The sequence below is a fragment of the Anser brachyrhynchus genome (assembly GCF_964034855.1).
Source record: "Anser brachyrhynchus genome assembly, chromosome: 29".
NCBI lineage: Eukaryota > Metazoa > Chordata > Aves > Anseriformes > Anatidae > Anser > Anser brachyrhynchus.
Window position 1 is genome coordinate 1,538,332 of NC_137722.1, and position 17,394 is coordinate 1,555,725.

A 17,394-nucleotide genomic window follows, 5' to 3' on the forward strand; every position below is an offset into this window, starting at 1 on the left:
AGGGAAGGAAATAAAAAAAAAAAAAAAAAAAAGGAGAGAGGAGAGAGCGAGCGAGCGAGCATGGTGTGAAAATAAGAGAGCAGAGAGACAGAAGAGGAAAATAAAAGTTGCATACCAGTACTGACGTGGATTTTTTTCATCCAGGGATAGACTATGGGTTGTTTGGAAGCTGTGCTGTTAGGATGGTCGGGGTTTGGCTGGTTGCAGGCTGGAGGGGCTGGGGAAGGAGTGGTGGAGGAGGTGGAAAGAGCAGCCTGCTCGCAGAGCTGCTGTGCTTTCTCTGAGAGGTGTTGGCCTCCTGGAGTTTGCCCGTGTCCCCTTTGGTGCGCGGCCGGGTTGCCGGGAGCTTGGATACTACCGCAGCTGAACTGGCGGTCGGGGAAGGAGGGTCGTGGCACGGGGTACAGCTCCTGGTGGTGATGCTGGTAGCTGGACTCCCTTGTCCGGCTATAATATTCCGGACTGTGGTCTGGGATGTAATTATTTTGCGAATATTCCTCGCATGGAGGAAATTTCGGATCGATGTAGTTAGAGTCCATCAAATAAGAGCTCATGATCATTAATTTCTGGAGTGGAAAATAATTTTTCTCGCTTTGTCGTTTTTCTGCTCCATAAAGCCCTCCTACTAGCTGGCGACCCCGTAAAGTTACTTTCACCATGTGACTCCCCCGGCCAATCACACCCGCCAGCCCAGTCCCCGGATAAGGAACCAAAAGCTTTTGCAAAATGTACCCAAATTGGGGGGGGGACGACGGGAGTGGGAGTGGGAGAGAGGGCAAGGCTCGGGGTGCACTGCTCCGGCCGGGGGAGCCCGCGGGGGAAGCCCCTTGGGGCCCCCCCCCGGTGTTGTGGGGTGGGAGGTTGGGGGGCGTGGGAACAATGGGGGACCCCACAAAGGGAGGGGGGGGGAGGGGGAATGTGGGGGGTTGGGGCTGAAGGGTGTCCCCCCCCCCCACCCCGGAGTGTGGGCTGGGAACAACGAGCCCCCCCCGGATATGGGGGTCATGGTGTCCTGGCCGGCACTGCAATGACCCTGCAGTCCCCCCCCCCCCCAAAAAAAAAACCTGTCCCCCTGCAGCCCCCAGCTCCTTCACACACCCCCTATCCCTTATCCCCGCCCGGGGAGGGGACAGGGCATTCCGGGGGGGTTGTCCCCACCCCCCCTCCCAGCCACCTCCACTCCAGAGTGGAAAGGGTTAAGCACTGCCAGCATCTTTTTTTTTTTTTTTGGGGGGGGGGGGCACAAGTTACCTGCAAGGTAGAACCGGGCGTGCAGATCCCACGGGTGTTAGTGACCCTGCTTTAAACCAGGGGCGTGCAGGGACACCCCCCCCCCCGCCTACACAAACAGGGACCCCCCCCCGACCCCCCCCCCACTGCAGGCAGCAGGGGGGACCCCTCCTCGTGCTCCCCAAATTCCCTCCTCCTTGCTGAGCCCCACCACTTTGGGAGCAGAGAGGGGTTTTGGGGGGGGGGGGGGCACCCTGCTTTCCCCTCGACCCTGGGTGCTGCAAGTAGGGGACACCCGGGGGGGGGCAGACGGGGTGACACCCCCCCCACCCCACGCGTGTGCAACACACGCGTGTGCACACCCAGGCCGCTTTGCCCTTGCACCGGGCATTTTACCTGCTGGCCCTCAAGCTGGGGAGGGGGCTCCCGAGGATTTTTTTTGGGGAAAAAACTAGAGGGATGCGTTAAAAATGGCTCCCAGCGCCCAGCTGGCAGCCCGCAGAGCCGCCCCGGGCAGGTTAGGGAGCTGCAAATGGATGTCAACATTTTGGGAGGGTTGTAGCTCCCTCAATTAGGGCTTTTTATCTACGGCTCGCCCTAAAGAGAGGGGCAGAGAAGGGAGGTGGGGTATTCCCTCCTTGTGCTTGATAACAATTATAGTTGAAAATCATAGCTTGCAGGGCATTGCCATATTTTACTTGATAACAATAAAAGTGACACATAAAGTTAACTGTTTATGTTTTATTTATTAGACTAAATGTGCCAGCGGTGTCGAAGGCTTTTGGCTGGTTGTTACAGCTTTTTATGGGGTTGTAAAACGCCATAAATCAGTCACTGCGAAATGGTCGGGGCTCTTTGTGCTCTTGGCTGAGAGTTGTGTTTGCGGTAGCTGCTGTTTCTTCTGGAGATGAAAAGTAATAATGGGATTTTATTTTGATTATTATCACCCCCCCCCCCCCGCCCCCCCGCTTCCCAATCATCGCGGTGATTTCGCTCTACCTTTTTAACAAGCCCGCTCCGGCGCTGCCCTGGCAAACGGCAAACGCTGCTTTGCACTTGAATAACTACCTTTTAAAATGACATCAGCAGGATTTGAGGATTTAATTAGAACCGCTGCAATTAAAGGGAATCAAAGGAAAGCACAACTTTCCAAGGCTCTGGCATCGCCCATATATTCCCCTAGAGACGAATTTGTGACTTGGAGACGCTCACACAAATTCGAGCCTACAGGGTACATATAGGCGACGGGAGGGCTGGGGCCGGGGCTGCGGGCTGGGGGGGGCAGCTGGGCCCCCCCCAAAAAAAGCCTGCCCCGGCCGGGGGGGCTCTGGGGCTGGGGGCAGAGGCCACTGCTGGACCAGGTTTGGGACCCCCGCAGGCACGGGATGCGCCTGAACCCCCCGGCTGAGCCCCCCCAGACACCTCCCCCCCAGCCAAGCCCCGTCTGTATTTTGCTCCCCCCCCCCCCCCCCGGAATCCCTCGTTTGCTCGCTTTATTGTTGCCGAGCGTTTATGGGGTTTATTGGCAGCTGATTTGCAGGGCTTGACTAATTGCTTGCCCCGTGCGCTGACAAAGCGTGCTCCTTCCTCAAGTTGTAAATCCAGGACTTGCACAGGGACACGCTGCAGATCTGGAGCAGCAGGTACAGCCCCGGCTCTTCCCAGAAGAGACGGGGACCGAAGGGGGATGGGAGCTGCGAGGCTGGGAAAAAGACATGAATAGAAATGTATTCCGGAACCCAAAACATTGATTTAAATATCTCCAATAAATTCCTTTTCTCCAGCTATACTTCATTCTGCCCAAACACCTCAGACTCATGCAGGGTTTTGACATTTATAGTTCAGACTGATGCAACAACTTTATTCCAAGGCTGAGGGAATATTGAATAAAGATGGAGAGTTAATAAAGTAATTTTTACCTACGCACATCCTTCCCCCCACCCCTTGAATATATGGTTTTCAATAAGAACCAGCAGAATAAATAAATATCCACAGGTAGCTCTCTTAAGGATATGCTGGGTGGGTTTGTTTAAAAAGCAAAATAATCCGCGAAACAAACCAGCAGCAATCAAAGCACTACAAAATCCGAGGCGTGAAGGTCACCTAAACGCATTCCTGCCGCTGTCCAGCCCCAAACTCCCAACTCCTTCGCCAGAGGTGGGGGGGAAACGCAACTTTATTTGCCCCGGCTGCCTCCCCCCACCCCCGGACTCCCCCCAAAATTCTGGGTTTTGGAGCTCTCCGCAAGGACCGGCTCCTCCAGCCCTCTCTTGCCGTCCTCCATTCATCCTGTGTGTGTGTTCGGGAGGGGGGGGGCTTGCCCCCGATGTCTTACAAGTGCACAAAAAATCCTATTTTCCCCCTCTCTTTGCTTGTCTTTCCACACCACTCCCCCCTTTGCCTTTTTGCCTGGAGTTTAGAGCTCCAAGTATCTGGAGGATTTTTATTTTTTTAACACCTTTTTTTTTTTTTTTCCTTTTTTAAAAATTGTTTTCCCCTCTCCGTAAAATAAGTCTGCGGGGACGTGTGAAGAATAGTTGTACAAGAATCTGGCTCTTTTGTCTATAAAGCAGCCCTCCCACCGCTCTCCATCCCTCGTCCCCCCACCAGCACCGTGCCGATGAACACTTCGGGAGTGACAATACCGAGAGCAACGCAGCACCTCGGCAGGAAAAAAAAAAAAAAAAAGGAAAAAAAAATAATTCTGAGCTTTATTTCCTTTTCCTAGCCAGGAAGCAGGCTGCAAAATATACGTCTGGTTACCATTGCGGGGACGTTTTTAAGTACAAAGCGCCTTTTTGACAGTACTGAAGAAAAATAAGTATGCATTGTCTCTCCGGATTCATTGTGTTAGCTATTACCATACTGACCGTTTGGTAACCTGTACCTCAGCCCATTAGCAATCTGTGCTTTCCAGAAAAATGAAGTACCTATCTACTGGGGTTTTGTTATCCAATGTTTAATAATAATAGTAAAAGCAGGGTAAAAGCTCGCGCGGTATGAACTCTGCCTCCTTGAGATTCAGGAGGTGGAAATAAATTTTGGAGTGGAGTTTTATTCCGAGCATTTAAGGGCTTGTTTTGAGGTGATTATTGCACAATAAGTTACATTAGTGGTGGGGGGAGGAAAGACGGATATATTTATATACAATCTTATTTTTTTATTTTCAGGGGGGAAAATAGTTGGATTCTCTCTGACATAAGCAATGACATATAATTAATTAAATTTTAATTTTTCTAACAACTTGAAAGCAGTAAGTGCAAAGAGACCTTTTCTTTTTGTTCCTTCGTAATGCAAATAGACAGGTCTAATTTATGCAAAGAAATATGCAAATGTTTAATTGATTTTTTCTTAAATCTGTTGTCAGTAAAAGTAATGAATCGGCCTAAAACGATTTTAATAAGCAAAGCCTGTCACCCAAAGTCCTAGCCTTCACATTTTTCTTTTGAGCCTCTTTCGTCTCAAAGAAACTAATAATGTAAATATTTATCCCTTCATTTTAAAATATTAAAGATGAATCCCTCTTGTTTGTTTGCGGGGGAAAAAAAATATATATATGCAAACCAGTTTCTCAATCTCTCCCTTCCCTCCTCCCCCCCCCCCCTCCCCTTCTCACCCCACCCAGGAATTCAATTTTCTTCAAATCTCGTTGAAAGTGGCTTTTTAAAAAGTGGGCGCATTTTAATATTGGTTAGACAGCGTGACCTGAATTTCACCTCAACTGTTTGACTTGATCCAATAGGTCACTGCCAAGGAGTTATTGATGGGGGAACTCCATTGAAATTTCTCTCCTCACAAATGGCCTTTAGATCTTCTAGCGAGTTCAATAACTAGTTATAATGTAGAAGGGGAAAAATGAAGCCCAGAGGCAAACTAATTTGATGTTTCATTTTTATGCTGGAGAAATTGTTGGTTTTTGTTCCTCTCACCTCCCGCTCTGCCCCTCTCTCCTTCTCCAAAACGGAGGGGAAAAAATAAAAAATAAAAAAATCCCCAAATCTGGTGTGAGCGAAGACCCCTCTCAGCCGAGCCGAGGTTTGTCTGGGATACAAATATCTTCTATTTTATTTAGCATTTAATTGGCGCTGGCGTCCAGCCCGTGACCTCCTCGGCACCCGGCGGAGCGGGGAGCCCAGCAGAAGTGTAACTTGTTGCTTGGTAGGAAACGCACTTTTTTTTTTTTTTTTCTTTTCAGAAAGGATTTGTTCAAAATAAATCAAAGTAGCTGGGAATCAAGTTTCTATCTCGATCCGCTCCAACTTCTCGTGCGGTTCCAAGCAGGGCTGGGGAGCTCCTTCTTTGTGCTGCAGCCCTGCTCGCCAGCAACCCGAGCCCTGAAAGAGCAGCGCGGAATTGGATTTAAGCAATAACCCTCGGCTCGGCAGTCATTTTAGTCCTTGGGTCCTTATTTGTTTGCTTGTTTGCCCTGGTTCATGTGACTGCGTCTGGGCTCTTCCCTGGTTTCTTGGTCTTGGGGGGGTTCTTCTCTCCTTGGCTCCCTTTCAGATCCATTTTTAGCCTGAAAATATTTATTTATTTGCTGCCGGGGGGGGGGGGGAAGGTCCGGTGGAGCCTCCCCAGCCCGGGCAGGGGAGGCAGAAGCAGAGGCTGGAGGATGCTTTCAAGTGCCATAGACACCGGAGCGAAGGTTTCTCCTTGACTTTTCGGAGACAAAGAATACTTATAATGACCCACCGGATAACTGCTGAACCCTGGGTTAAGTTGAAAAGAAAACATTGGGCTTGTATTGGAGAAAGGGCGGGGGGGCGGGGGGGAAAGTTGCAGGGGAAAGTGTTCAGGGGCTACAGAGAGCCCATTAACAGATCTCTAGCTGTTATTGTATGGGGTGGAAACATATACAAACTTTAGGCTGATCCCTCCTGTTGGAGAGAGCTGCTGCTTGAGTGGTACTTACTGCTCGCCCCTTGGAAATCTTCCTCCAGGATGACAATATTAATAATTAACACCCGCCTCCGCTCCCGGCCTCCTCTCCCGGACCCCCTCGTGTTTACAAACGCACTTCTGAGCCCCGATAACGCCCGAGTCTGGCTTGGGACGGGGATGGGGATGGGGATGGAGGGGGGATGTTGCAGAAGTTTCTCTGGATAATGGACAGAGGCGACAAATGAACTCCTGTCCCCCCACCCAGAAAGTTCATCCAGCCCCAGAAGGGGTTGGAGGGGGGGATTTGAGGGGAAAAATAGAAATAAAAAGCCCTGCTCCGCTGTTAGCTGCAGAGTAAATGTGGCAGAGATTTCTCAGCCTTTGTTTGAGGTGGTGCAGGGACCCCTGGCCAGGTTGGCACCAAGCCGGGGGGGCGAAGGGGAATTAAAGAGCCTTCCCCGAATTGCAAAGCAAAAACTCATTTTTTCCCCTTCATTTTGAGTCCTCCCAGAGCGAAGACGAAGCCCAGGCTTCAGCAGGCTGGGCTCATTCCTTTTGCCACCCTTTCGCAATTAAAAGTCAGTCCGGCGGGGGCAGTCCCCGGGGACACAACCTCATCGCCGGGCACTTTTTTAAGCAAAGGGCAGGGAAGGAAAAAATAAATAAATAAATAAATGAAAACCACTTCGTTTTTCCGCTTCGGTGTTCAAATGGCCGCGTTGCTCTTAGCGAATGCATCCCTGAGCACATCCCTAATGAGATCCACAGCCCTCGTCGATACACCTTGGCCGCTGCCGAGAGCTCGGATCAATAGCCCGCTGTTATTAAAAACCTCGGGTCCCCCTTGCTCTGGGTGGCGGCTGATGAAAGGCGGGGGCGCGGAGGGACGGACGGGAGGACAGGAGGATGGGGAGACGGGAGGACGGGAGGACAGGAGGATGGGGAGACGGGAGGACGGGAGGACAGGAGGGCGAGAGGACAGGAGGACAGGAGGACGGGAGGATGGGAGGACGGGAGGACAGGAAAAGAGAAGGACGGGAGAACAGGATGACAGAAAGACATGGGTACAGAAGGGCAGGAGGACAGGAGAACAGGAGGACAGACGGACAGGAGGACAGGAGGACGGAAGCCCCGCGCAGGGAGGCAGAGCCCCGGCAGCATCACATGGAGGGCAGATCCCCAGCAGCGCGCACCCAGCCGCAGATGTGGAAGCCATGGATCAAGGGCAGGATGATTTAGAGGACCGTTTTATCGCGTTTCGGGCCGTGTTTCAAACTCTCTAGCTGTGTAAACACGCTCTTAAATCCGACATTACACATGCCGGCGGAGAGGGGCACACAGATGCCCGCAGCTCCGCGCACATGTGCGGAGGGAGGAGGACCCCGAGCCTTGACAGCTCGCAGTGAGTCAGGGAAATTTGGCTCCCCCCGGGGCCGATCCGGCTCTTTCCGCTCCCCCGGACCCCCCACCACCCCAATTTGGGGCTGGGGGCTGCGGGACGGGGAGGGGGATCTTCCCCACGCACACAGCCCGCAGCCGCTCCGCCCAGATATCACATGTAGTTAGATCTTAACAATAATTGCAATAATAATAATAATGCCCCGAAAAGACACCTCGGACACCCCGCAGCCCCGGGGACCCTCGTTAAGGCTGGAAACAACGGCTATAACGCTGGGAAAGGCGCTCCCCGTTCCCTCTAATGTTTATTTATTTTTTTTCACTAGGGTACTTTCAGTTTAATCTTTCGCAGTGCAATAAACTATTATCTTAGTTAATCCCCAAGGCGAATCCATCAAAACCTTTTAATAAAAACGTTTCTTGGCTTCCGCGGGGGCCGCGCCTCCAGCACCAAGGGTTCAGGCGGGGTTCGCAGCGATTTGCGGGGTTTTCTCCCCAAAATGTCCTGCCAGCAAAATGCGGGGAGAGGGTCTCCCCCTCGGCGGGGCCATTAGGATTCCGGCGGCATGGGGAGCTGCAGGAGCCATCACTCACAGCCCCGGGAGCAAAAGGAGCCGGGTTTGAACAAGAGGAGCCGCGGGGATGATATACAGAACCAGGCCGCCAGCATCAATCCCGACCTGATAAGAAATCGGCTGCTTTCCTGAAAAAAAAAAAAAAAAAAAAAGGAAAGGAAAAAAAAAAATCACGGCCCGCTCGCCTGGGCCGTAGGGGGAAAAAAATCCTCTTTTCCCAGCCCTAAAGGTGTCCCCTGTCCTTTAGGTTTGCTGGGGAAACTAGGAAAGGTGAGCTGTGGTTTTATGGTTATTTTTCGGGGTGGGGAGGAAGGGAAAAGAAGGGGAAAGCAGCCCTTCTCCCCGAGGACACGGTGAGGGGCGCTGCGGGGAGCAGCCAGCTCCCCCCCAGATCCTATTTTAAGCCCCAGCTCTGACTCGAAGCATCGCGTTTGGGCTAAGTGAAGAATTAGGCATTAGCGCAGGAGCGTTGCAGCGCGCTGCAAGCCTCACATAAAATATAGGTTTGTTCATACTCCACTTCTCCCCTTACACATGACCCAGCGACTCGGAGCCCAGCCTATTTTTTAAAGCTTTCTATTTCTCCACAGTATTATAGGGAATTAATTTCGACAGAGACAGGTACCGAAGAGGAGCAGACACAGATGTAAAGTGTCAGCTTGAGTCTGCAGGTAAATATTTCCCGGCTTCCAGCGTCCGAAAGGCTTTCTTCTTCCCCGAAAGTGCCAGGGAAGGAGAAGAACAAAAATACCCGGAAAGAGGGAATTTTGGTTGCTTGCTTTTAAACCGGAGCGTCGCCCGCAGGCCGATATTTGGGGTGCAAGGGGCTGGGTTTCGGCGGAGCACGGAGGGATGCGGGGGTCGGGGTGCCCCCCCCCCCGCGTGAACACGCATCCGAGTGGCCTTTTCCTAGCAAATCCCACCCGTGTGCTCCAGAGGGAGAATGAGCCCCCCAGTAAGGAAAAGGAACCCCCACCTCAGCATCTACACAAGGCTTTTCTTGGGGGGTGGAAAAAAAAAACCAACGTATTTCTTCCCCTAAATCTCTTTCAGCAGATGAGGAGGGTTGGACGCAGCCGGGTGGCTTTATTTGGGGGGTGGATTTGCTTAGATCCCCGATTTTGGGGGGCGTTTAGGTCAAGCTTGCTGTTCTGCTGGATGCTGGCTGCCAGTGAAGGGTGAAGATGAAGTGTGGGGGAGAAGGAGATGGGGGCCGGGGCGGGGGCCGAGCGACTTCGATATTAATTACAGAAAGCCATCAAGCTCAGCCTGCAATACCCTCTCGTGAAGGCTAAACCCAAAAGGGACGGGTCTTCCACCTCACGCCCCAAAAGGGGGGTGTCTGATCTCTGCAGGAGCTGGGTGCCCCTAAACTGGGTCCCCCACTAAGATCCAGTACAGGAGGAATCTGCTGGGGGGGGGGGGGGGGTTAAAATAATCCCAGGAATGAGAGAATGAGGAGAAAGGGTGGGAAAATTCCCAAGGTGTCGGCGGAGCTGGGCTCTGCTCAGGGGCTGCTTTCTGTGGGTTGTGGGGTGCCTCCGTTTGGGGTGGGAATTCAGGATTTGGGGGGTGGGTGACGAGTGGGCGAAGGAAGGTGGAAAATGTAGGGGAGAAGAGAGAAAGAAGGATGAGGTGTATAGAAAGAGAAAAAATGAGAAGGAAAGAAAAGAGAAAGAATAAGAGAAAGGGGGATGGTGATGGTGTGAAGAGGAGGAAAAGGAAGGAAAGGGGGGGAGAGGAAGAATAAGAAAGAGAGAAAGAAATAGAGAGAGAAGAAGAGGGAGAGAGAAAAAGAAAGAGGGAGAGAGAGAAAGCGAGAAAGAAAATGAGAGGGAAAGAAAAAGACGGAGGAAGGCAAAAAGAGGAGAGAGAAAGAGATGAAGAGAAAGAGAGGAGGAGAGAGAAAGAGAGAAAGAGAGAAAGGAAGGAAGAAAATAAATGAAAAAGAAAGAAAGAAAGAAAGAAAGAAAGAAAGAAAGAAAGAAAGAAAGAAAGAAAGAAAGAAAGAAAGAAAGAAAAGAAAGAAAGAAAGAAAGAAAGAAAGAAAAAGGAAAAGAAAGGAAAGAAGAAAGAAGGGAAAGAAGAAATGAAGAAATGAAGAAAAGAAGAAAGGAAGGAAGGAAGAAAGAAAGGAAGGAAGAAAAGAAGAAAGAAAATTAGATTTTCCAAGGAGAGGGAGAAATGAGGGCAGGGGCGGAGGTGCACTCGCCGCTACCCGAGCGTGGCAGGAGGGCTCTCCCTGTGTCGCGTGTCGCGACTTTTGCCGGTGTGCGGCCGGGGGGGGGCTCCCCCTGGCCCTGAGCGCGGCTGCGGAGCTTGGTGCGGCCGGCAGATCACAGCCGGCTCCTCGCTGCGTGCCCCCCGCCAGTACCGGGCCCTCGCACAAAGCCTGGGCCCCCCCTTGCGGGACACGGACTGGGAGCTGAGCACCACCCCCCCCCCCCCCTCCCCGGCTCCCCAAACCGCAGGGCAAAGCCGGAGATTTGGGGAAGGAGGTGGAAAGGGGGGAGCTGGTGTCTTGAAACCAAAAATTAAAAAGAAAAAAAGAAAAACCAGTATTGCTTACTGGCTCCCTCTTCATATTTTTTCTTAATTTTATTTTTAATTTGGTTTCTTTTTGCCACCGCCAAAGCCCCAGGAAGGAAAATGCCGTGATTTTGGAGGCGGATGAGCTCGGGTTCTGCCACCCCGCCTGCAGCGAGGTAACGAAAGCAGCGAAATACCAGAGGTCAACAGTAGCCGCTCTCCCTTCCCCTGTGATTATTTTACCGCTGAGAGCGAAGCAGAGAAATCCGCTAAGTGCCGAGAAAACATTTAAATATCTCCGTGTCTGTTTACACAAGGGTGCGCGCACGCACGTGTCTGCGCACACGCGGGGCCGGACCCATGTGGGCAGGCTCCCGGCCGCCTATAGATGCCCACGTATAGATCCCTGCCGGTGCCCCGATGGAAATCTGCCCGGACACACAGCCCAAGCAGGAAGAAAAGCAAAAAAAATATGTGTAAAGGCGGAAATTAGATTTTTTTTCCCCCGCGTTTTTGGCCAAACCGCGTTGCCTTGACCCTTTTTCCCTGCGTGGTAAGGAGAAGAAAAGATTTGGGGATAAAGAGGTGTAAAGCATGTGTCAGTGGAGCGAAAGTAACGTGTGTTTGTTTATTTTCCTTCGTCCCCTCCTTCCTTCCTTCCTAAAAGGAGAGAAAGTGGAGGGGAGGGTGGCAAGGGGGGGTGGCAGCTCCCGCGTTTGCCAGGCGAGAGAAAAATCGCAAGCAAACCCCCGAAAAAAAAAGGGAGAGGGGAAAAAAAAAAAAAATCGATAACTCGGAATTCAACTCTTGACCGGGAAAACCCAGATCAAAACATCATTTGATAGGAAGGCGCTTTGAGGAGCGGATAATAAATCAATAAAATCAATCCATCAATACCATCGGCGCGGCTCTGCTGGGGAAAGCAGGGGCAGAGCGGAGCCGAGCTTCCCAAATTCGCTTTGCCCACCTCGGGGAGCAAAACCCTGCGAGCAGCCACCCCCTGCTGCCCCCATCAGCGCCCCAGTTCCCCCCTAGAAACCCATTTTTCCAGCACCGAGCCGGAGGCGAGCAAATTACAATCCCCTGCGTCATTCTCCGTAGGTTTTTTTTTCCCCTCTCTCCTTTTCCTGTCCAATTACGCAGAAAATTATTTTGCTTGGTACTATCAAGTGGCATCTCTTCTGAACTATTTAATGTTTTTTTTTAACCTAGTTCTTTAAATAGACGACCGGACCTGGGAGCAGCACCCCCAAAGGCGAACAGCGTTCACGCTCAACCCCAATGATGCTCAAGCGAAACCCCAAAACCTCCCGAAGCGCTGGCGGCAGTTCTCCAGCCCCAACATTTATTTTTAATGAGTCCCCATCCATCACCGAAAGGAAGAGGTGGAAAAGGAGAGGGCGCACGGGGAAGAACCGGCCAAGTTTCACGTCGGTCGCCAAAACTTTCTCCCTCCAGCCCCAAAATTTGCGAAGCCCCCGCTTTGAGGGGTTCCTGCTGGAGCCTGGGGCATCTCCGAATCCCTTTTATATCCTCCCAGGCTATGAGCGACTTCGTGCTGTCCCAGAACGCGTTTTTAGGTTCTTTTTAGTGGTTTAGGGGTGATGGGAGGGGGGAGACACGACCGGGGGGCTACTCCAGCCCCTGTGCACCCCCAGCCCAGCGATGAAGCTCACCATATTTTTGGCAGGGGGGTTGATTTAGATTTTTATTTTTTTAATACCATCTTTTCCAACTATTAACGTCTGGGAAGAAAAGTCGGGAACCGCGATATTTCTCAGCACCGGAACGATACCGCAGCCCCCAGTGCCACCGGAGGGGGGGGGGGGGGGCGGGGGGGACCGGACCTCCACCCTGCCTGTGGGGCGACAAAAAGGGTGCTGGGAACCCAAGGGCCCCGAGCTGGGGACAGTGGCCTTGTCCCGCAGCCCTGGGGACATCACGCTGCTCCAGGGGGTGTAAAAAAAATACATGTATTTATATTTATTTTGATTTTTCGTTCGGTTTTCTACTCTCTTTTGACATTTTATGATTCTATAGCCCCTCGGTGACTTGCTCTGGGCAGGGGTCTCAGGGCATGCAGACCTATAAGGACGAAGCCCTATAGCGCCCTATAGATGCCCATTGCTGCATAGGGCGCAGGTAAACGCCCCCCCGGGGAGGTGCACACGCCTTCCCAGTGGGACGGGGGGGGATTTTCCCCTCCACCCCCACGACGGAGACCAAAACCCGGCCTTCAAGGACCACCCCCGTGTTTCTCGCCAGACCTCGGGAATATTTCGCTCCGGGGGCAGCCACAGGGGGAGCCGAGGACAGAGACCCCTGCTGAGGGGGGGTCGGAGAGAAAAGGATGCTGACGCTGGAAATGAAGGAGATTTCCGCAACGCAGCGACCTGCCGGGGGCTCCGCATTGATTTGAGCTGCCTGGACGCGGACCCATCCACGCACCCACACCAACACCAACCCCCCAAAAAAAAAAAAAAAAAAGCCCTGCGTGCCCCAGTTGGCGATTCATTGGAAAAATGCCGAAAAGCCGCCAGAAGCCCCCCCAAAACATTCCCTGCGCCCCCCAGGTTTGGTCTTGGCAATGGCCCCATTTGGCCCATGCGTGGCCCACGGCCCTGGAGCCAAAAACAGGGTGGGGGGGGGGGTCAAAGAGGAGGGGGCAGCGAGGGCTGGGGGTGGGCTAAGACACCCCCACCCCCCCCCACAAAGCATCTCGAGGAGGGACTTAAACCCCTCCAACAACACCACAGGGCCGAGGGGGCTGCCCAGGTCCCATTGCTGGGCTGCTCTCTGCTTTTTTTTGGGGGGGGGGGGCTTGACCCCCCCCACGGGGCTATGGAGATTAGTTTTGGGGTCCCTAAGTCTGTCACCGTGCCCCTGCCTCTCGCTCCGGCCTTACCCCAGATTTGTCCCTGCACAAATTGGCTGCAACCCTGCTCCCCCCCGGAGCACCCCAGGGTGGGGGGCAGCCCCCTCGCCTGCTCCCAGCCCAGTGGTGGTCCCTGTGAGGGGGGCTCAGCACCCACAGAGCTCCTGCACCCACAGGGAGGTTGCACACGTGCACTGGGGGGGTTGTGCGCGTGCAAGGCCCTGTGTGTGTTCACACATTTTTGAAAGGGGGGGGTGTGCACAGCTTTGTAGGCACGTGCACACTTGTGTGCATGCGTAGGAGCATGCAGTCGTGTGCCTGGATGTGTACTGGCATGGGTGTGCATGCGGGTGCATTTGCACGTGTGTACAAGTGCTCATGCATTTATGCAGGATTTGCTTCCTTGCATGTGTGTGTGCACGTGTGTGCATGCGTGTGCGTGCCTTTTGCACGCCTGTCCGTGCACACACGTGTGCATGAGTTCGTGTGCGCATGCACACGGGGGTGTAACAGGGCGTGGGTGGGTGCTCCCAGGTGGGAATCACTTCCCAGGGGCATCTCCTGCACGTAAAGCCCCGAGGGTCTCTCTCACCGCTATGGGGGGGGGGGGGGGGATGGAGCCCCCCCATCAGAAAAAAAAACTCATTTCCCCAGCCAAACGCACTGTCCCAGTGTCACACGTGTGTCCCAGCCAGTGCCACCAGGCCGGGGGGGGGGAGGAGGGGGCTGATCCAGGCGCATCATCCCCCCCCCAAAGCCCCACATTAGGAACCTGCAGCTTCCCCAGAACACACCGATCGTGCCCCCCCCCGGGGACAGCATCCCCCCCTCTATACCAGGCTTGAGGCCTGGGGTAAACCCAGGAGGACGGGGCCTAGCAGAGGGGTGCAGGCCCAGGGGGCGGGGGGGCACAAAGCTGAGATTCACCCCCCCAGCACCCAGAGCAGCAGGACTCCCGTGGAAAATAACGGGGGGGTGCCCCACTGCTCCACCCGGGACTGGCTCCACGCAGGGGGGACCCCAAAGTGGGGGTCGAGGGGGCTAAGCCACCTCTACCCCCCCCCCCCCCCCAGTTCCTTGGCTCTGCTGCAAGTTTGACCCCCCCGACGGGACCCCACATCCTCTTTCTGCCTTGGGGGGGTCTCCCAGGGCCCCCAGAGCTTTCCAAGCACGGGGGGCTCCCCAGACTCGGACGTGGGGGGGGTTGCAGCCGCCTCCCACGCGTGGCCACCCCACGGGGGACAAACCGGCGGCTGCCAAGCTGCTCCCCTGCCGGTACACGGCGGGGGGGGGCCGGGACACCCCCGGAGCAGCCTCGGGAGCGGCCCAGCCTCCGCTCACCTGCACCGGCCTCGCTCCCCCGCCTGCCTCCGCCTCCGCGCATGCACTTCGTCAGGGGTGCGTTTTTTTTTTTTAATTTCCTTTTTTTTTTTTTTTTTTTTTCCCTTTCCCCTCCTCTCTTTGCAAAGCCCAACTCTCACCGCACGGGGAGGAAAGAATAAAATAATAATAAAAAAAATAAATAAATCAATGTTCAAACCCCACGCAGACACGAAGAAATCCGCTCAAACTCCTCGCCACGGGGGCGGGGTGGGAACTGGGGGCCACGCACCTTCGGGCTGTGCCCCGGGGGGGGGCCGGCTGGCGGGGGGGGGTGGGTTGCTGAACCAGTACCATAGAGACCTCTTTGGCCTTATCTCGTCTCCAGCAGCCCTGGGGAGGGGAGAGGCGCTGAGATTCCTGCCCGATAAGATGCTCGCCTGCAGCTCGCCCCTTGCAAAACTGCTCGCATTCCTGCCCAACTCCCACGGAAGAAGGGGGGGGGGGGGGGAGAGACTGATTTTAGTTTGCAATTCTACGACCAAAATAAAAAAACAAGGACAATAACAAAGAAAATAATAAATAAATGAATGATACAGAAGGCGAGCCGGGGAAAAAGTGTGAGCAAGGCAAAACTTACGGAGGTCGCCGGGGGATGCTCGGGGTCCGCGCTCCGCCTGGAGCCCCGCCGCCGCCGCGCTCCGCACTAAGCGCCTGTCCCACTGTCCCAGCATTAAACAGCTCTAGCAGCTGCGATGGTGGACAGTTAAGATTATATATGATGTAAATATATTGTGGGTTTGTCAGCTCCCCCAAACCATAAAACTTAGTTTAATGACATCACGTGCTCCCTGAGAGCCATTCAGGGCTTTTGCTTAGGGCCATCCACATAAATAACCTTCAAAAGTTTTAAACTACTAAATTCACATAGAAGCCATGAGTATTTCTGCTAATGTTCTCATGTTCTCGGTGAAACTAAAAGAGCTTTGCTTTTTTAAAAAAAGTCCTGGATTTATATAAAAAAAATGCAACTTTGGTTTGTTTGTTGTTTTTGGGCCATTTTAAGTTCTCACTGGGTTGACACGGATGACGGGGCAAGGTAAGTCCTTTTCTATTTCCTTCTTGTTCGGCAGAGTCTTTGGGAAGGGATTGAGCAGCCGAGAGGGGAAATAAAAGGCAAATCTCTTCAAGACAGCACCAGCAACAACATCCACCAACCATCAACCAGTCCCGAGCAAAATACCCCTAAAGAAGAGAGGGACGAGGGGTCCAAAGAGCCCCCCGGGCCCCCTCGCCCCCCTCCCCAGGGCAGGATGAGCGAATAATTAATCATAAGTAACTGCCTCCGCTCCGCAGGGTGGAAATCCGAAAGTTTGAATTTTAAAGTCTTAGGGTTGGGTTTTTTTAATTATTATTACTATGATTATTTTCGACTGCTCTCGCAGATAAAACACGAGTGGTCTCCGAGACGGTTAACCCTTGCCTTGACAAAACCAAGACGCCTTGACAGCTTCCCGGTTAAAAAGGGAGAGAAAAGACGCTGTTAAAGTACGAAATGTAATCAGAATACAAATAATAATCAAGAGACGGCGCAATAATACCGGTGAGAGTGAGGGTAATACATTGTTTAAGAGAAAATAGAACGGAATAATGAGCAATTACCAGTACACGCCAAGAGGTTTTTGTGCCTGAACAACCAGTCAATAGATTTACACAGCATGGGTAAAAAATAAAATCCTAAAAGGAAATGATTGGAATCGCTACGAGCCCTACCAGCCTCGCTGCAATCACCCCAGGCCCCAAGTCAGGGAGCCCCAGTGGTGAGCGAAAACTGGCTCAGGCAGCAAATAAATGTGCAAGGCGAGCGCTGCTTGGCTTTGCAGTATTTCACTCCAAACGGACGGCAAAATGACAGTTGGGACAGCAAAAAATGGGGATTTTCGCCTGACTGTTAAATGACAGGAAAATTAAATGTCGCCGGGCTTGCGCGAGCATTCTTTGCGGCTCGCAACTCGCCAAATAACCAGAACGCAACGTCCACAAATCATAAATAAATGCAAAAACTAGAGAGAGAGATAGAAAGGAAAAGCCCTCCAGGCTCGGGACGCCTCGTATAATAGCGAGAGATTCCCCACTTGAGCACGCTGTGCTAATTGTACCCGTAAAGGCAGCCGGAGCTGCTGCTGGAAGAAACTTTTGTTTGCAGGTTCAGGAAATTGTTCCATTGTTTCCGCTGTGTAAAGGAAATCCTATAAAGTTTTATGGAGCTTATTGGCTTCTCCAAGCATTTGTTTCTCCTGCAAAGAGCTCGCAAGACACAAGAGGAGTGACCCTGCGTGTGTGTGTGTGTGTGTGTTTGTGTGTGTCTGGGTGCACGGAGGCATGTGCCTGCGAAATATAGGTGCAGCTCTATGCAAATATTCCCGCAGACGTATAGACGTGTGCGCGCACCTCGCCGCGGTGCACGAGCGGCTCTATAGGGTTTTTGCGCCCGCCGTACGCGCCCGCGGGCGGCGAGCACGTGGAGAGGCTCGGGGAGACCCTACACAAACAATTTTCGCAGCCCCGCGCCTATGCCATATG

At 53.0% G+C, this 17,394-nt stretch overlaps 1 protein-coding gene across 2 annotated transcripts in view; it reads right to left on the minus strand.

Moving 5' to 3' along the window:
* HOXC4 (homeobox C4) overlaps positions 1 to 17,394 on the minus strand; it is a 38,426-nt gene that overhangs the window by 1,031 nt on the left and 20,001 nt on the right. Inside the window, exons 2-3 of one of the 2 annotated variants that reach the window (XM_080570801.1) lie at positions 2,230 to 2,932; positions 116 to 2,131 (exon numbers count right to left, since the gene is read on the minus strand). In XM_080570801.1, coding sequence (XP_080426927.1) covers positions 116 to 659 — 544 coding nt within the window. In that variant the 5' untranslated portion in view covers positions 660 to 2,131; positions 2,230 to 2,932. Of the gene's footprint in view, positions 1 to 115; positions 2,933 to 17,394 lie in introns of both variants that reach the window. The other variant, XM_080570800.1, reaches the window with a different exon arrangement.